The sequence below is a fragment of the Copadichromis virginalis genome, linkage group LG14 (genome assembly GCF_057382275.1).
Source record: "Copadichromis virginalis isolate Kocher_CV1m ecotype Utaka linkage group LG14, C_Virginalis_male_GT1.1, whole genome shotgun sequence".
NCBI classification, from domain to species: Eukaryota; Metazoa; Chordata; class Actinopteri; order Cichliformes; family Cichlidae; genus Copadichromis; species Copadichromis virginalis.
This window is the reverse complement of record NC_140631.1, coordinates 43,006,715-43,027,265: the sequence shown is the minus strand read 5'-3', so window position 1 is coordinate 43,027,265 and position 20,551 is coordinate 43,006,715. Positions and strand designations below refer to the sequence as shown.

The 20,551-nt window shown below is 51.9% G+C and overlaps 1 protein-coding gene and 1 pseudogene across 1 annotated transcript; both read left to right on the top strand.

Annotated features, from left to right (window-relative positions):
- Positions 1–331: 331 nt before the first annotated feature.
- On the top strand, positions 332–2,146 carry LOC146694791 (uncharacterized; annotated as a pseudogene).
- Positions 2,147–12,373: 10,227 nt separating this feature from the next.
- On the top strand, positions 12,374–20,048 carry rnpepl1 (arginyl aminopeptidase like 1). The gene is made up of 12 exons (XM_085431064.1): positions 12,374–12,783; positions 13,767–14,298; positions 14,385–14,525; positions 14,623–14,774; positions 15,216–15,332; positions 15,404–15,639; positions 15,819–15,932; positions 16,019–16,131; positions 17,409–17,517; positions 17,603–17,830; positions 18,597–18,739; positions 18,849–20,048. The coding sequence occupies exons 2-12, from the start codon at positions 13,810–13,812 to the stop codon at positions 19,143–19,145; spliced, it is 2,139 nt and encodes a 712-aa protein (XP_085287190.1). The 5' UTR covers positions 12,374–12,783; positions 13,767–13,809; the 3' UTR covers positions 19,146–20,048.
- The last annotated feature ends 503 nt before the right edge of the window (positions 20,049–20,551 follow it).

Genomic DNA, 20,551 nt, shown 5'->3' with positions numbered 1-20,551 from the left:
CAATGTTCCCTCTAAGCTGTGCGTGTCCGCCATTGCGCACAGAAAAAAAATCTAACCTAAATTGAAATCAAAATTAAAACTTTAACAATCCTGTTCTGCAGTGTTAGTCAGTAAGTGACTGGCTGCTCCCGTATGGGATCAGAACGATGCCACCTTATCCCAAAGTCCAGCCAATGATGCGATTCACATTCGTATATATGTCTGTGATGGTTCTCAGTCATCCAGGTCATCGTAGTCTAAGGAGCTTGGAAAGAAAAGCGTCTGGACTTCTTTAAGTTGCTTGAAGATGTTTCACCTCTCATCCGAGAAGCTTCTTCAGTTCTAAGGTCAAATGGTGGAGAGTCCCAGATTTAAGCTCTGTGGGAGTAACAAAAGGACAAAGGGACCCCCTGATGATCCTCTAACTAATCACATGAGCCAAGGTGTGAAAACTACCTACGAAGCCTTAAAGCGAGACCCCACAAGCAGCTACAAAAAGAAAGTTATAGCTTGCCTTCAAGACCTTGAGAAGGACAAAATCATTGACCACTGTACATATCACTGGCTTTACCCAGGGGATGCCATACCCTGCATTTATGGACTTCCTAAGATCCACAAAAAAGGGGTCCAACTCAGGCCCATAGTCAGTAGCATAAACTCAGCCACTTACAACATTTCAAAACACCTTGCTACCATCCTTGCACCTCTCGTGGGGAACACCCCACACCACATCAAGAACTCCACCGACTTCACCGACAAGGTCCAGAAACTTCCCCTGGATCCAGATGAAACCATGGTGTCCTTTGATGTAGTCTCTCTCTTCACTTGCATACCCACCACGGAGGCCGTGGAGACGGTCAGAAAACGACTACAAGAAGACAGCTCCTTGGAGGACAGGACCAACTTCACACCCGATCAGATCTGCACACTGTTAGACCTCTGCCTCACCACTACATACTTCAAATACAACGAAGGCTTTTACAGACAAAAACATGGCTGTGCCATGGGCTCCCCCGTGTCACCTATTGTAGCCAACCTTTACATGGAGGAAGTGGAAAGGAAGGCTCTTGGCTCTTTCAAAGGAAGAGTACCCAGCCACTGGTACAGATATGTGGACGACACCTGGGTCAAAATCAAGACACAAGAAGTGGATTCCTTCACTGCGCACATTAACGCTGTGGATAAAAACATCAAGTTCACCAGGGAAGACACAAAGGACAACTGTTTGCCTTTCCTGGACTGCGCTGTGCACATTGAAGAGAACGGCAACCTCAACATCGAAGTTTACCAGAAGCCCACACACACGGACCAGTACCTCCTCTTTGACTCCCATCACCCTCTGGAACACAAACTTGGAGTAATCAGGACCCTACACCACCGGGCAGAACATGTTCCCTCTAAGCCTGAAGGGAAAAAGAAGGAACACACACATGTAAAGGAAGCACTCAAAACGTGCGGCTATCCTAAATGGGCGTTCTTAAAGTCAGCAAAGAGGCACAGAAAAGAAGACCAGACACCAGCGAGGGAGGATAAGAAGGACAGACGCAACAACATTGTCATCCCCTATGTAGCCGGTGTATCAGAGAAACTCAGGAGAGTTTTCTCCAAGCATGACATCCCAGTGCATTTCAGACCCAGCAACACGCTCAGACAGAAACTGGTTCACCCGAAAGACAAAACTCCAAAACACAAACTTAACAATGTGGTGTATGCTGTACAGTGCAGCGAGGAATGCCCAGACCTCTACATCGGAGAGACCAAACAGCCACTTCACAAGTGCATGGCACAACACAGAAGAGCCACCTCCACAGGACAAGACTCAGCAGTCCATCTGCATCTAAAGGTCAAAGGTCACTCTTTGAGGATGCCAATGTTCACATTTTGGACAGAGAGGACAGATGGTTTGAAAGAGGAGTGAAAGAAGCATCTATGTCCACTGTGAGCGACCATCTTTGAACAGAGGCGGGGTTTACGACACCAACTCTCTGCCATCTATAATCCAGTTTTGAGATCCCTTCCCAGACGCCTTAACGCCCACTCACATCCTGGGCCATCTGACCTCAGGAATTCGCATGATAAGGTGGGGCCAGGTTTCACAATGAGCTCACCCGAAACCCTGGCTGATTGTGACCCACACCCAGTTTCACACCTTGGCTCAGGTGATTAGAGGATCATCAGGTGGTCATGTGTCCCTCTGTGGGGGGAAACTCCCACTGGGTTTATATCTGGGACTCTCCACCATTTAACCTTAGAACTGAAGAAGCTTCTCGCATGAGAGGTGAAACGTCTTCAAGCAACTTAAAGAAGTCCATTGGAGATGTGAGCAGGACAGACGGAACAATTGACGGAAAAAGTGTGGACTTTATACCAGTTTTTAAATTGTGTTGATCGGCCACGTTGGGCGATCGTGGCCTTGTAGTTCGTCTTGTAATCGGAAGGTTGCCGGTTCGAGCCCCGGCTTAGGGCCTAGTAAAGCGCTATATAAATACAGGCCATTTACGTAAAACCAGAGTTATGATAAAATATCTGCAATGTTTGTTTTTCTTCCTGAATACTGTCGTTGTTTATATTTACTGCGGGAAGAAATGGTGAAAACGGCGTTTTATAAGGAAAACGCTCGAAAGCCTGTGAGCAAAAACAAAAACAAACCTCCCCCCACCTTTCCTATTGGTGGAAAAATGTACCATGTGGACCAATCAAAAAATGATATGGCAACGTGGCATTTAGTTTAGGGAGGGGGAAGTTCTAAGAGTGACGGCGTGTTTTGAGATGTGAGAGATTTGTGACGTTCAGTGCAAATCTTATGTAGTTAGTGTGTAGTTAGTGTGTAGTCAGTGTGTAGTCAGTGTGTAGTTAGTGTGTAGTCAGTGTGTAGTGTAGTCAATAGTTGTGTTGTGTGTGTCAGAACAATGAGGCGCCTGCTGAGTGTTACAGGTGTTACAGGAGTGATACATCTGCTGCTGTCAGGCCTGCAGGTATCAGGCTGTTGTTCTCCTTCATCTCATAGTGGACAGAAATTATTTTTTGGAGCGGCACAAATAATTTGTGTGGCATCAGATTTGATGCAGAACAGCTGATTGTTCTGTAAATAGTTTGAAATGTTTGTTTAAAAAACGCCTTGGCTGCATTTTTAGGTAAAAGCTGCAAAAAACTTTGTTGTTTGCATAACTCAGTTACTTTTTTGAAGAAGTAACTATATAATTAATTGCCCAACATTGGTCATTATTTACTGTATTTTGCAGACAGAGTTACAGACTCTCTCCCAGACCACAGACTCAGAATACAAGTCAGAGCTTTATTTAAAAAATAAAAAAAAAGAAAGTTGTGTTTTCAAAATTGGAGTTGAAGTTATTTTTACTTCCAATAGTGTTAACATGCTGCACAGGTCATGAACAAGATTTTTTTTATGGTTTCTTTTTATGTTTGTGTGGCGTGGGTGTGGTCCTTGGCCAGCTGCAGAGGAGGCGTGACGCAGTGAGCTCCCGGGGCGGCGCAGGGGTGGGGTGAACAGGTGTGCTGGGATCTGACAGTGATTGTGTCTCTTTATATGTTGGCAGTGACAGACGGAGACGGAAGTGACAGCAGAGAAAGAGAGCGCGGGAGTATATGTGTCCACGTACAACCCCGAGTTTAATAAAAAGTTCTGCATTGTCAAAGTCGCTCCGGCTGGTATTTCTTGGGTCCACCGTTACACTGGTGCCGAAACCCTGGCGTGATGTCCGGTCCCCTGCCGGCTCCCCCTGCTCCCCCGGCGGCGCCGCCGCCCGCCCCGCCGCCCGCCCAGCCGCCCGCCCAGCCGCTGCAGATCTTGGGCCAGATGATGGTGGACATGGCGGCGATGGCGGCTCGTCAGGCGGCCACGCAGGACCAACAGTTGGCGTTGCTTCGCCTGCAATCGGAGCAGCAGACCGCAGCTCTGGGGCAGCTGCTGGGGAATGCGGCCGCGCCGGCTCCCGCCCCTCCGCTGTCGGTGACGTTGCACCGGATGCGGGATGGGGAGGACCCGCTGGTTTTCATCGAGGCTTTCCAGGCCACGGCGGTGGCCTGTCGGTGGCCGGAGGAGGAGTGGGCCGCCCGGCTGCTGCCGCTTCTGTCGGGTGAGGCCCAGACGGCGGCGCTGAGCCTGCCCCCCGGCTCGCGGGGGGTGTTCGAGGACGTGTGCCGGGCGGTGCTGGATCGTTTGGGGCTCTCCCCAGAGGATTACCGCCGTCAGTTCCGGGCCAGCAGGATGTCGGGGGGGGAGCGGCCGTTTGCCTGGGCTCGGCAGCTGGAGGATGCGGCAGCGAGGTGGCTGCGACCGGGCCCCTCGGCTGGGGAGACGCGGATGCTGAACATGGTCGTCCTCGAGCAGTTCGTGGGAGGCCTGCCCGAGGCGACGGCTCGTTGGGTTCGCTGCCACCGCCCGGCGGATTTGACGGCGGCGGTGACGCTGGCAGAGGACCATCTGGCGGCCGACCCGGTACCGGGCCGTGAGGAGCCGCGGCGGGGCGCCCGTGTTCCGCTGCCCAGGCCACCGGCGGCGGCGTCGCAGAGGAGAGGCGGCGGCCCTGCGGGAACGGAGCAGGCAGCAGGGTGGAGCCCCAGGAACCCGTTCCGGCCGCTGCTTCCCGCCGGAACCCCGGCGGCCGCCGAGGTTGCCCCGGAGCCACGGGGAGCCGCACAGACGCCGGGGCCGGACTGTTGGAAGTGTGGGCGGCCGGGGCACCTGCGCCGAGACTGTCCGCTCATGGAGGTGGGGCAGGTGTTCCGCGTTGCCGGCGCTCCAGCGCCCGCCCCCGGTCCAGGAGTGACGTACCGCGTGCCGGTAAGGTGTCAAGGGGGTATTCGCCATGCTTTGGTGGACACGGGCTGCACGCAGACTCTGGTCCACCAAAGTTTGGTTCGCCCCGGGGCATTGTTGGAGGCTGACTGGGTGGAGGTTAAATGTGTGCACGGGGATATTCACAAGTACCCAGTAGTGTCACTGTTGCTGAAATTCAGGGGCAAAACGCATAGAGTGAAGGCGGCGGTTAGCCCGCGCCTGTCGCATCCCCTTATTTTGGGTACGAATTGGCCGGGGTTCCACAGCTTACTGGGGCAGTACGCGGGGATGCGATCGCGGTCTGTAAATTCGTGTGACGTTTGCGCGGCGCTCGGCGGTGACGCGGGGTCGACCGACGCTGACTCTGGGGGGGAGGAGGAGGCGGGGACTTCCACGGAAGCCCCGCCGCCTCCCGTTGTGTACCCCACGGAAGATTTTCCACTAGAGCAGTCTCGGGACGACACCCTACGCTCAGCCTATGACCAAGTGATGGATATTGATGGTCGCTCGGTGCGCCCCGACGCTGCGCGAACGTACCCTCATTTCCAATTGCGGAACGATCGGCTTTATAGAGTGAGCCGTGACACTCACACTAATGAAATCCGCACACAGTTATTGGTGCCGCAAAGCCGCCGGGAAATGATTTTCCAGGCAGCTCATTCGAACCCCATGGCAGGGCACTTGGGTGGCGAGAAAACTCTGGAGCGCATAATGGCCCGATTCTATTGGCCGGGCATTTGGGCCGACGTGCGCCGCTGGTGTGCGTCGTGCCCCGAATGCCAGCTGGTTAACCAGCCGGCCGTGCCAAAGGCGCCGTTGCGCCCATTACCGCTGATGGAGATCCCGTTTGAGCGTATTGGCATGGATCTCATCGGGCCATTGCACCGGAGTGCACGCGGCTATCGCTTTGTGCTGGTCCTGGTGGACTACGCAACGCGGTACCCGGAAGCAGTGCCGCTACGCACCATTTCAGCGAAGAGCGTGGCGCAGGCACTGTTTCAGGTCATCTCCCGAGTCGGTATTCCGAAAGAAATACTGACTGACCAGGGCACGTCGTTCATGTCGCGCACATTGCGGGAACTGTACGAATTACTGGGTATTAAATCTATTCGGACCAGCGTCTACCACCCTCAGACTGATGGGTTGGTGGAGAGGCTGAATAAGACTTTAAAATCCATGATTCGTAAGTTCATTCGCGAGGATGAACGCAATTGGGATCGCTGGTTAGACCCTCTGTTGTTTGCAGTGCGGGAGGTGCCCCAGGCCTCCACGGGATTTTCTCCCTTCGAGCTGTTATACGGCAGGAAGCCGCGGGGGGTGCTCGACCTGATTAAGGAAAACTGGGAGGAAGGTCCGAGCCCTGCGAAAAGTGAAATTCAGTACGTGCTGGACCTGCGAGCAAAGCTGCACACACTGGGGAGGCTCTCACGGGAGAATTTGCTCCAGGCCCAGCAGCGGCAGTGACGCCTGTATGACAGAGGGGCTAGACTCAGGCAATTTTCACCGGGAGATAAGGTGCTTGTGTTACTTCCTTCTTCCAGCTCTAAATTACTCGCCAAGTGGCAAGGACCCTTCGTGGTCACACAGCGAGTGGGGGACGTTGATTATGAAGTGGTACGGTCGGACAGGGGCGGGGCCACGCAGATTTACCACCTCAACCTCCTCAAAGCCTGGAGGGAGGCGGAGACCGCTTCTCTAGTGAGCTTGGTAAGAGGGAGAGATGAGTTGGGGCCGGAGGCGCCAAAGTCTAGCATCCCCGCCTCCCTCCATTGCAGTGACCATCTCACACAGGCCCAGAGGGCGGATGTTGCTGCATTGCAACAGCGCTTTGCCGACGTGTTCTCCCCCTTGCCCGGCCGTACTTCTCTCATAGAGCACCATTTTGAGACGCGGCCTGGCGTGACGGTGCGTTCACGGCCCTACAGGCTGCCGGAACATAGAAGGCAAATTGTTTTCCGGGAATTGAAGGAAATGCTGAGGCTGGGAGTAATAGAAGAATCACACAGTGCTTGGTGTAGCCCCATCGTCCTTGTAGTAAAGAAGGATGGGTCTATACGGTTCTGTGTCGATTATCGCAGAGTGAATGAGGTGTCACGTTTTGATGCTTATCCCATGCCCCGGGTCGACGAGCTCCTGGACCGGTTGGGCACCGCTCGCTTTTTTACGACTCTGGATTTAACCAAGGGCTACTGGCAGATTCCCTTGTCTACAGAGTCCCGGGAAAAGACGGCCTTCTCCACTCCGTATGGGTTGTACCAATTCGTGACGCTTCCGTTCGGCTTGTTCGGCGCCCCTGCCACTTTTCAGCGCCTCATGGACCGGGTGCTGCGGCCCCACGCTGCCTATGCTGCCGCCTACCTAGACGACGTCATCATTTACAGTGACACGTGGGCGGGGCATGTGCGGTGTGTGGCCGCGGTGCTGGAGTCCCTGAAGCAGGCGGGGCTCACGGCCAACCCGAAGAAGTGTGCGGTTGGACGGAGGGAGGTACAGTATTTGGGGTACCACTTGGGGAGCGGGCAGGTGCGACCTCAAGTGGAGAAGACGGCGGCGATTGCATCCTGCCCGCGTCCCAAGACGAAAAAAGAGGTGAGACGGTTTCTGGGGCTGGCCGGCTATTACCGGCGGTTCGTCCCAGGGTTCGCGGACCTGACCAGCCCCCTGACTGATCTCACCCGCAAGGGTGCCCCAGATCTGGTCCAGTGGACGGAGCGGTGCCAGGCGGCGTTTGTGCAGGTGAAACGGGCTCTCTGTGGAGAGCCGCTGCTGTTCACACCTAACTTCTCCCTCCCTTTCTGTCTGCAGACTGACGCCTCGAGCAGAGGGCTGGGGGCCGTTTTGTCCCAGCAGGTGGGGGGAGTTGACCGGCCGGTCGCTTACATCAGCCGGAAGCTCACGGACCGCGAGTCACGGTACAGCACCGTGGAGAAGGAGTGCCTGGCGATCCGGTGGGCGGTCGACTCCCTTCGCTACTACCTCCTGGGCCGCCCGTTCACCCTCTGCTCGGACCACGCCCCGCTGCAGTGGCTCCACCGCATGAAGGATGCCAACGCCCGGATCACTCGGTGGTATCTGGCCATGCAGCCCTTTAAGTTCAAGGTGATCCATAGGCCGGGCGCGCAGATGGTCGTGGCCGATTTCCTCTCTCGCTCGCGGGGGGGGGGGGGGGGGGGGGGGGAGTAGGTTCGGCCGGATGGGCCCCGGCCTCAGTCGGGCGGTGGGGATGGGCGGCGCAGGGGCGGGGTGAACAGGTGTGCTGGGATCTGACAGTGATTGTGTCTCTTTATATGTTGGCAGTGACAGACGGAGACGGAAGTGACAGCAGAGAAAGAGAGTGCGGGAGTATATGTGTCCACGTACAACCCCGAGTTTAATAAAAAGTTCTGCATTGTCAAAGTCGCTCCGGCTGGTATTTCTTGGGTCCACCGTTACAGTTTGCTTATCCTGTATTCTCGTCTACGTTTAGTAATGGAGAGTGCTTATAACCCCGTTTTGATGTTAAACCTTTTTCATTCAACCAGAACAAACATGTCCGTCATACAAAACCAGAGCCAACATGGTAAATAAACGTGCCATTTAACTGCAATAGCATAGACTGTATGAAGAGAACAAAAAGTGATTCATATATCAAAATGACTTTGTTCAGAAGTTTCTGTCTGTTTTGATGTCCCTGAGGTGTCTGATCCTTCAGCCTGGTCTGTGTCCCGCAAAAGCTCCAGAGACCGTCCACAGGAAGCACAAAAAGGAGTGAAGAGGCTGAAGCTAACACCACAAAACGGGCAAAACATTTTCCAGCTATTTTTAGTGCAGCGAGCACCTTCAGGGTAATAACGAAGCGCAATGAGGAGTTACTTTCTCGACGTTTGTTGACATCCCGCGTTTAGCTGCTGCTTATTCTTCTGCCGCTAATTTAAAGGCACTTTACTGCCACCTGCTGGGCTGGAGTGTGGACCATGACGGTTTTAAGGTCTGGATATTTTCTTAAGAAAATCCCCGTGACATTTAAAAATCTGAACATCATTATCTCACCCATACTCTTTTGTAAAATCTCTTCAAACATTAACTGAACACTACTTCTCTGAAAAGCCCTCGCTTAGCTGACTACAAATCACTTTTCCGTACTACAAATATGGAGTAAGCCTAATCGTTGAGTCACTTCCGGTATTTCAGACAATCCCTTTCTGTCAAGAGCCACTTGTTAATTTGTTGCAGACTTGTTAAAATGTTTTCGGAAATGTTATTTTGTTGTTGATGTTTTAAATGTGATTTGCACTTCCCAGCCACCGTAGTATTTTTCCCTGGTTTTACTACCACACTGGGGCACATGTTCACCCTCACATGGAAGAAGTAATCTGATTGGCATGGTGGTATGTAGCATGTAGTTTGAAGCAGGGATTTCGTAGTGCCCCATGTGTAGCGCTGGAACCCAGTCAGGATGTGTTTCATCCATTTCATAGGCTGGTTTGCTGCAATAATGAAAAACAATTAGCAACTCTATAAATAGAACATTTATCTACAAAATCACTCATTAGGATGTTTGTTCTAATTTGCTATGACCTCAGAGCGCATTGAAAATAAAACTAATAGGCTATAAAGAGTAATATGAACTTATTTGGATCTTACCTGAATGAAAATGTCTGTAGCACCAATAGATATCTGGGGATGGTAGCGAACTGGATATCAGCTCGTCTCACAGCTGCTATCCAGGCTAGACGCCTTCTTTTGGTAACACCCGATACATGAGCTCCTTCGTGATGCTTCCAGGTGGGGAAAGAGTAAAAAGAGAGCCCGTTTTCCAGCTTATTCCCTTCCCGATCGTCCGATCTAACAACTGACAACACAGCAAGGACGAACCATTACTGATGCTTGCACTCCTCTAGCCATTTGTTTGGCCTGCTAAAATGGCGCCTCGGTGGTCACGCCCTCTCCAAAGCCCTGGGAGACAGTTGGTGTGGTAAGCCCCGCCCTCTATTCAAAGATGGTCGTTCACAGTGGACATAGGCTGTGTCCCAATCCAGCGACCGCACGCTTCATAGTACGGGCGAGTATTGGTCAAACTGGGCAGAAAGTCTACAAACACATAACATCCTTATAGAATATGATGTAACACTATAGATCAACTTAGCTCAGAATATATAAAGCATATAAACAGTTACAGCAATATGATGCAACAAACACAGCAGCTACTGATCCAAAATACTCAAAGCTTCATAGAACTGAAACCAACATTTATTTTAGCTCCATTCTGCTGCTGATACAGACTTTAGGTTTCTGAACATTAAACTTGTTGCTGCCTTTCATAGTGTGTAACTTGAAGGCCCTGAGTACTCTGAGTACTTTCTCCCACACTGGAAACACTGGGATGATCACATTATTTGAACATTACCTAATAAGACTGATTCAGCACAGACAGTTATTTTAAACTTTCCTAGCAGTCCTTCACAAACAGGGAACAGTCTGTCTATTCTCTCCATCTGTCAGCTGCTGCTGGCTCTTCCTCCTCCTCTTCCTCACACACTGCTGAGTTTGTCCTGGTGGATCATCAGGGGTGCAAAGCCTCACAGATGATGTGCAGCAGTGGGTCCCTCAGTCTGTCCTCACTCTGGACACTTGCAGTCGTCACACATGGAAATCAAATGTGTGATAAGCTGCAGGATTCAAACACAAGTGTAACTTATAAACACATGTTCATACTTTTATTCCACAATCAGAGAGAAAGAAACAGAGAGAGAGTGCAGGACAGACAGACAGGTGACAGTCTCAGGTGTACACACTGCTACACAACAGCACAGAGAAGCAGGATTTAGTGTTTGTGTTATTACGAGTGTAAACAAGAAGAGTCCCAGATGGTGCAGTGGACACATGTGTGACTGCTGTGATTAAAGCATCTTTCTTTCAGCTTAACGAGTGAACCGTCAGCTCGTTCAAACACACGTTAAAGTCCGTTTGGCTCGACACCACCGAACAGAGGCAGCAATATAACACAGCTCACATTAACAGTGCAGTGGATCCTGCTTGTGCCGTGATGTTCAGGACTGCAAACCGAGCAGCATCACTGACTTTCAGCTTGTTGTGTTTGTGGATATATGACTGACTTTAATTATCCATGAAATCATCACATTCTCTGTAAGATCAAGGTCGACTATTGAACGGCGCATATTTAAAGGCTTTAAAACCAAGTTAGTACAAACATCACCAATGTCACATGACTTTGCCGACATGTGACCAACAGTAATGTTTTAATGTTCTTCATTATTAAACATTTGTACATAAATAAGTGACACAATATTCAGTACTTACTTTTGAAAGTTTACTCTTCGGCCGCTCCGCTTCAGGCATCCATCGTTTTTTTCCGAACAAATTATCCACACCCACCACCGCGCTATGAATTGTGGGATATATGGGACCACGAAGTCTACACCGGACCACACTTCAAATTTGGGGACATGAACGGTACATTTGTTGACTGCATTTGGAGTACACTTTGAATTGGGACACCCTTCGTGCGTCGCTGTGACATAATCGGTCTCCAAATGCGTGCGGTCACTGGATTGGGACACAGCCATAGATGTCTTCCAGTTCAACATGTGGACACTGGCGTCCTCAAAGACTGACCTTTGACCTTTAGATGCAGATGAACAGCTGAGTCCTGTTGAGGTGGCTGTTTGGTGTCTCCAGTGTACAGCTCTGAGCTGTCCTTGCTGCACAGCTACACTACGTTTTTTAGTTTGTGTCTGCATGTGTGGCTGGGTCTGAAGGACACTGGGACGTCGTGGTGGCGAAGACTCCTGAGTCTGCCTTCCACAGGGTGGAGGTACTGCTCTGTGTGTGGGAGCTTCAATGTTAATGTTTCCATTCTGCTCAGTGTGCACAGAACACTCCAGAAAACCACGATCCTTCCACTGAGCTGATGTGTTGGCTGGTAAATGGATGAATAGACTGATACGTTGATGGGTGGATGAATGGTTGAATCGATGGATCCTCTGTGGAGGTCGTCAAGAGCACCAGATTCCTTGGTGTCCAGCTGGTGGAGAACCTCTCCTGGTTAACACCAGCTCCATAACTAAGAAGGCCCAGCAGTGTCTCTACTTCCAGTGGAAGCTGAGGAAAGCCCATCTCCCTCCATCCATTCTCACCACCATCTACAGAGGGACTATCGAGAGCATCCTGAGCAGCTGCATCACTGTCTGGATGGTAACGGCACCGTATCGGATCACAATGCTCTACAACTGTTAGTGAGAGCAGCTGAGAGGCTGGAGCCTCTCTTCCCTCCATCAGACACCTGTCACACCTGCTGCATCTGCGGAAAGAGGTACCGGAGCATCCGGGCCCTCACTGCCAGACTGAGGAACAGGTTCTTCCCCCAGAACTTCAGACTCCTGAACACACACACACACACACACACACACACCTTAATACATCAAGTTACCTTTTGCACAACCCACTGTCATTGTTGCACTTTTCTTTTGCACTGTTTTTTGTTTTGTTTGTTGCAGTTTTTGCACACTTTGCACGTTATGTAGTCCTGTGTAGTCCTCACATGGAGCATCGTGGTCGTGGAACGAATCAATAGACTGATACGTTGATGGGTGGATGAACAGGTAACTGGATGGAGCCGCCCTCTCGCTCCGTGTACCCGCCTCCACAGCGCCACTCATCGGCCTGCATAAACTTTTTTCCCGCTGTTGTTACTTCCTGTTTAGTCCGGAGCGGAGCCTCGACTGTCCCCCGGGTCTCCGCCGGTGTCCTCTGCCTCTTTGTGTCCGTGTGTGGCCGCTCGGTCTCGGACTCACAGCTCACCTCCATCCTCCGTCGACCCTCCGGGAGGACGCGGGTTCGGTGTCCGGGACTGCGGGTAGGAGCCGGGCTGAGCTCTCCCGGGGAGCCGGTGTCCGCCTGGTTCTTCCGCCGTGCGGTCCCGATGGATTTTACTTAAATGTGTCCCCGTGAAGCCGCAACAGTGCGCCGTGCTAATGCGCTGATTAGCCGGCTCTGCTAACCAGGTCAGTTCAACGCGCTGACCTTAAAGTGCTGTTTTCACTCACTTCGAGCTAAAGCTGCTAACTTCCAGCGCTGCTAGCCGCCACTGTAACTCCTCCGAGTCCCTAAAACTGCGCTTTAAACTGGGCTTTGAGAGTCTCCCGGGTGTCGGAGCACTTTCGGGTCTCTGACTTAATTGGACTTGTTGTTTATATGAAGTTTAACTCCGGTTTAACAAGTAGGGCTGATAAACACTGCCTGTCAGTGTTTGCTAAGTTTGATTAAATGTTGTTTAAATGGACTAAGAGCCAAAGTTTACTCGTGAAACAGTTCCTTAAATCTAAGAGAAGCAGGCAGAAGGTCAGCCCACGCTCAGCGAAGCCTTTATTCGGCTTTATTTTCAGTCTTCAGCGGACTGACTATTAAATTCAATGTTGTGTGATTGAGGTTTTGAATGGGGTGGGCCGGGGCTGACCAGTAAAGCTGGGTTTAGATGTGGATTAAAAGTTTTCATTTGGCCCTAAACTGTTTATAAAATGTTAAAATGATTTAAAAATACAAACTTCAGGGTTTATCGAGGATCCAGGGACACACAGGATGAGTTTTCACCGGGGGCTTAATGTTCTGTTAGGCGTAAAATTAGACGTTTCTTTAACGAGGTTTTGAATGGAGTTTTGACGCTAAGCCTCTTGTTGTGTTAAAGTTACTTATTTGGGCTAAACTGGGCTACGCATCGAGTCCTGAGTTAAACTGGGTTAGTACCTGAGTTGTGTACTGGGTTCACTGGTGGGTGTCAGTTTACTGTGGTTAGGATTAGACTCTGGATTGGATCATGTGCTTTTTAATTGGACTAAAACTGTGAGTTAAAGGTAGTTTTGGGGAAACTGTGTTAAACTGGGGTGCTGTTGGCATCGGTACTGGGTGTTGAGCGTTGAGGCGGGCCTGGTGGGTTTCTGCTCTGTGTTCCCGACCCTCACAGGTGTGTTCTTGTTCGTGTCTCATGCAGTTGGTTCCGGTCTAAGCAGGTTTGGTCCCAGCTTTAGCTCACCATGGCAGAGCTCCACCAGGCGCCCACCTCGCTGTGCTGCTGCCGTAAATCCCTGCCGGACTCCGGGGGCCGGTGCTCCGGGGACTTGGCCCGGCCCTCTGCGGGCCTGGGTCTGGAATCCCAACGCTGCCCCCTGGTGGATGTGGCGTCCGCATCGAACTTCAGGAGCTTCCAGCTGTGTCACTTCCACCTGGACCTGCGGCTGAACTTTGCAGTGAAGGAGATGAGCGGCTGGCTGGTTCTGGACCTGGTTCCGGTGCAGCCGGGGGTCTGCTCCCTGATCCTGGACTCCCACCCTTCTTTATTGATCCACTCCATAGACTGTAAGGTGCCGGGGGCCGGGCAGCAGGAGCCCGTGTCCCTCACGTACCGCGTGGACCCGTTCACCGACTACGGCTCGTCGCTCAGCATCAGCCTGCCAACCGCGGCAGTGAAACCAGGCCGGGCGGTCCAGATCACGGTCCGCTACACCACCACGGACGGGCCGGCGGTAAGGAGACGACACGGCGTCTGTACAGCGTGAGCATGCTGAAGGTGACCACAGCGTGACCCGTGTGTGTGTGTGTGTGTCTGCAGATCTGGTGGCTGGACTCGGAGCTCACCTGCGGTCAGGTTCGTCCTCTGGTCTTCACTCAGGGTCACTCAGTGTGTAACCGCTCCTTCTTCCCCTGCTTCGACACGCCAGCCGTCAAGAGCACGTACACCGCCACGGTCCGGGTGAGTCACACGGAGCCCAGGTAACATCAGAGCGGTGACAGAAGGCGTTTCCTTAAACACCTGCACTCACGCCGTTTCTGCTCGTCCTCCTCGGCAGGTCCCGGATGGCGTGACGGTCCTCATGAGTGCGTCTCGGAGTTCGTACTCCAAACAGGACCGCGTCTTCCAGTTCTCCATGGAGTTTCCTGTACCCTCCTACCTGGTGGCGCTGGTGGCCGGCGAGCTGCAGCACGTAGACGTCGGGCCGAGGTCGCTCCGCGTAAAATAACGTTTTCATTATTTATCAAAATGAGTCCAAATATTGTTTCGATGTGTTTGCCGACGAGTGAGTTTGAAACATGATACAGTAAAAATGATTTTAGGCAAACAAACAGATCATTTTTCATATTCCTGATGTTAAATCGGGGGGGGGGCACTCCAGGCCTCGGTGTCCTGCAGGGGTCACCCTGGGTCACACCTGAGTCACACGACGAGCTCATCACCAGGCGTCTGGGAACGTTTTCATTTAGTCGTTTAAATCAGCTGATTCGTCTAAAACCTGCAGCACTCGGAGGCTCGAGTTATTCAAGTAATGTAAAGCAGTGAAAATCAGTATGAAAGATAAACGTGAGCTAAAGGTCAAAGATGATCATAAAAAATATTTACATCTGTGCAGAAACACATTTTGACCTTCGGCCAATCTTCTTTCAGGAGTCGTCTGTGGGCGGAGCCTTGCCTGTTGTCCTGCGCGGTGAAGAAGCTAGGGGGCAGCGTGGAGCGCTGGCTGGGCGTCGCCGAGGACCTGTTTGGACCTTACCTGTGGGGCAGGTGAGCCTCTAAGTTTCTGACCAAACTTTCTTTAAAACATCCTCGGCGATGCTGACACGGCTCGTCCTCAGGTGCGACATCGTCTTCCTCCCTCCCTCCTTCCCCATCGTCGCCATGGAGAACCCCTGCCTCACGTTCATCATCGCCTCCATCCTGGAGAGCAGCGAGTTCCTGCTGATTGACGTCATCCACGAGATCGCCCACGGCTGGTTCGGCAACGCCGTCACCAACGCCACCTGGGAGGAGATGTGGCTGAGCGAAGGCCTGGCGACGTACGCCCAGCGAAGGATCACCACGGAGGCCTACGGTAACGCTGCGTTCACCGTTTCAGAATTTACGTTTTTGTTGGCGAGATTTTAAAACATTTTCAGTTTTACGTGTTTGAACCTGAAGTCACGAACAGCTGATTATTGATTTTTAAAGTAAACACGACTTCAGCCTCAGTCCACATACTTTTGGTCACCTCGGGTTACCTGTCGCCCTCAGGTGAGCCGTTCACCTGCCTGGAGACTGTTGTGCGATTGGACGCCCTCCACAGACAGCTGCGTCTCCTTGGAGACAGCAACCCCGTGAGCAGGCTGCAGGTCAAGTTTGAGTCAGGTGACCCCCACCCACACACACACACACAGATGGAGGTGTGGTGTCCACTCGCACAGGTGAGATGACATCACTGTGACCTGTTCCAGGTGTGAACCCCAGCACGCTGATGAACCTGTTCACCTACGAGAAAGGTTTCTGCTTCGTGTCGTATCTGTCGGAGATCAGCGGAGACGTGAGACGCTTCGACTGTTTCCTCAGGGTCAGCACACACACACACACAGACACACACACACAGTCACACAGACACACACACACACACACACACACACACACAGTCACACAGTCACACAGACACAGACACACACACACAGTCACACAGACACACAGTGACACACACACAGTCACACAGACACACACACACAGTCACACAGACACACACACACAGTCACACACACACAGACACACACACACAGTCACACAGTCACACAGACACAGACACAGACACACACACACACACAGTCACACAGTCACACAGACACAGACACACACACACACACACACACAGTCACACAGACACACACACACAGTCACACAGACACACACAGTCACACACACACAGTCACACACACACACACACACACACAGTCACACAGTCACACAGACACAGTCACACAGACACACACACACAGTCACACAGACACAGTCACACACACACAGACACACACACACACAGTCACACAGACACACACACACACACACACAGTCACACAGACACACACACACACAGTCACACACACACAGTCACACAGACACACAGTGACACAGACACACAGACACAGACACACACACACAGTCACACAGACACAGTGACACAGACACACAGTCACACAGACACAGACACACACACACACACAGTGACACACACACACACACAGTGACACACACACACACACACACACACACACACACACACACACAGTGACACAGACACACACAGTGACACAGACACACAGTGACACACACAGTGACACACACAGTGACACAGACACACACACAGTGACACACACAGTGACACACACAGACACACAGTGACACAGACACACACACAGTGACACAGACACACAGTGACACAGACACACAGTCACACACACACAGTGACACAGACACACAGACACACACACACACAGTCACACACACGCAGTGACACACAGACACACACACACACAGTCACACACACGCAGTGACACACAGACACACACACACACAGTCACACACACACGCAGTGACACACAGACACACACACACACAGTCACACACACACGCAGTCACACACAGTCACACACACTGGAGAGTCATACATGTGTCACGTGTGTTCGAGCAGTGACAGTTTGTTTGTGGACAGCAGCTGAGTCGCTTTCACAGTCACAGCGTCCACATACTTCTGCTCCACGTTTCCATAGATTTACATTTCATCAGGATGTTTTACATGCTGCTCAGAGTCATGTGACCAGCGTTTGCATCGTGTGTGTGTCACAGGATTACATCTCAGAGTTTAAGTTTAAGAGCGTGGTGGCTCAGGACCTCATAGACTACTTCCTGTCTTACTTCCCGGAGCTGAAGGATGCCGCCGTCGCTAAGAGAGAAGGTCAGGAGACACTTTCAGCTCACCTCATCAGCAGCCTCCTAGTCTTCTCTGTGACATCACTTCCTGTGTGTATGCTCGTCCTCAGGTCTAGAGTTTGAGCGTTGGCTGAGCGGCTGCGGCCCGCCTCTCTACGAGCCAGACCTGTCAGCGGGCGGCGCTCTTATCGGGCCCGTCCAGGATCTGTGCGACCTGTGGAGGAACGCTGACCCCCCTGACCTAGAGGCGCTCGCGACCTTTGACCTCTCGACCTGGAGCACCTTTCAGATCGTCCTTTTCCTGGACCGCATGCTGGACCACTCGCCGCTGCTGCACAGTAAGTTGCCGTAGAAACACTGCAACACATCATTCAGAGCCTGCAATAATCTGCTCGAGTGCAAAGTACTCGAGTATTTGTACTCCGCAGCATGAAACATACGAGTACTGATGAAAGGGGTCATGTGACATCCTGTTTGCTGCAAATGGTTGGTGACGAGGACGTGGGCCGTTTCTCAGTACTCACGTCTGTACTGACGTCCTCGCTAGTCTGGACTCTGTAAGTTCACACGGGAGTTCGGACTTCCCGAGAACGCAGCGCGATCGTTCTGCTATTGGAACGGCAGTGTACGTGATGACATCACAGCTCCACCCCCTCTTAATTTAACTGTTACACATGATGCAGCAGATTTACTTCAGGAAAAAGATATTTCAAAAAGTATCTTCAGCACTTTGACGGATCATCAGTTTCATACAGTGAAGCACGATCACTACATGACACGTGTCTCCCAATCAACATAGCGTTAGTAAACACTCAGGGCAGACAGCTGGTTTGGAACAAATAATCAGATCATTGTTGGAGCAGCGTTCAGGATCTCCACGCATCAGCACGCCGTTTCTGCTCCCGGTGAAACTGCTTCCTCCTGAATTTAAATATTTTGATGTTAGATTTGTTACTTTGACGGGAACAGTACTGCGACTGATGCCGGAGCACAAGTACAGATGTTGAGAAACTGCCTTGATGTTCCTCACCGCGCAGAACACAGGAAGTGATGTGACAGGTGTCCACTGAAGGTTCAGTGATGAATGATGATGTCACTGCGCAGGTGTGATGGCGAGCCTGTCGGACTCGTACTCGTCGCTGTTCGACGGGCTGAACGCCGAGGTGCAGATCCGCTGGCTGCAGATGGTGGTGAGGAACAGCTTCTACCCCGACCTGCCGCGAGTGCGAGCCTTCCTGCACAAACACGTAAGTTCCGCCCACCTGCCTGTTGCGACGTTGAGCCGATCAGAACAGACATAGTTTTAAGGGGGTCGCTCAGCTACTCTGTCACATGTTTGCCCCTCCCTCTCCGCAGACGTCCAGGATGTACACAGTGCCGCTGTATGAGGACCTGGTTGCTGGGGTGATGAAGTGTGTTGCCGTGGAGATCTTCTACCAGACACAGCGGCGGCTGCACCCGAACCTCAGACGCACGCTGCAGCAAATCCTGTTCCAGACCAGCTCGACCAATCAGAATGGCTCCGCTCTGCCTCCCTCCTCCGGCTCCACCCCCCCGCAGGAGCCAACCGCTGCCGTGGCGACTGCCTCCCCTGGCGGAGCCACCGGGACAACTGCCACCATTGCTCTGCGTGATGTCAACGTCTCGGCGTGATGCCCGGACTACAGGAAGTAGAAACAATCAACAGGAAGCCTCACTCCAGATGTTTTAAAAGGGTTGATGTGGGTCAAAGGTCACTGCTTGAAAGCTTGACCTGTGTCTGGCGCCCCCGAGGAGGGCCCTGGTTGGACCCTAGAGTGTTTTTATGCGACTGACGACAGAGCAGAGGTCAGGTCGTTCTTCTCAGCTTCTGGCAGAAACGCGCCACCAGAGCGGCGTCGTGTAATTAGGTTGCGTTCGTGCTAACTCGCTCAGCGACTAGGCTGTGTGGGCGGAGTTCGACCGGGCAGGGACGGAGACGCCATGCTTGCTGATGATTCAGTGAGAAAAACATTTCAGCCTTACGCTCGTTCTCTGCCCGTGCGCTCACTGCTGGTTGGTTTCGCCGTGAGTGCCTTTGCCTTGTTGAAGTCTCTGCCCCCATCACTGTGTGGGCGGAGCCTCTGTGACAGTGTTTAAACTCTACCTCCGCTTGTGTGGACTCACCTGAAGGACCTCAGAACACCAGCAGATCACCTTAACGCTGCCTTCGTGCAGCTGGGAACACGCGGCCTTCTGTCTGTCCTGGCTCTGAAACGTCCCACCGACACTGAACGCCTCCTCGCTCTCTGAATGTTGAAGATAACCTCATGTTTACCTGACCTCTGACTAAACGAGCCCACGGACCGGTCCGATGGGCGAGCTCGTGTTGCCTGTTTGTTTTTACTGTTTTATGGACGTTTGTTTTTATGAACTGCTGACCCTTTAATAAACACCGATATCCAATCAGAATCCATGGAGAAAATTCAGAACCGAATGAATGCATCTTTTATTTATATTCATGAATTAGCGTGTCAATAACTGAAACTGTTTCCTGTTTGATCACGTGTTTGATTTACAATAAAATGATTGTCTCTATGGGTGCTTTCACTCTCAGATCAGGCCGGAAAAGTCGGACGTGTTAGGCGTTAGCTTGAAGGGGCATAAGTGCCGGAAGCTCTGAGGCCTTCCGTTCACAATAAAAGCTGGAGGAGCGGTCCGTTACAGGATGATTCAGCGGTTCGTTTGATCTCGTCCGAGCAGCGGAAGCCGGAAACTCGTCACGGGCTCGAGTTTATTCAGGGGTTGGATTCTGCTGTGAGCTCATGAATTCAGCCCGGATACAGGTGAGGGACGTGACGTCACAACCAGGACGGCGGGAAAAAGAAAAGCGTTTCTGGGTCGAGGACATTTGTTCTGTACCTTCAGGGAGTTTGAATATGCGGACCTACAAAATAAATTGGTAAACGTAATTTAAAAAATAAGATAAAAGAACTACATAACATATAATTAATAAATAAAACTGATTAAGAACAAAAAGCCCCAAAAGAAACATGACCTTTAACGTGGAGACTGAACCTCTGACGTTGTGACGTAATAAC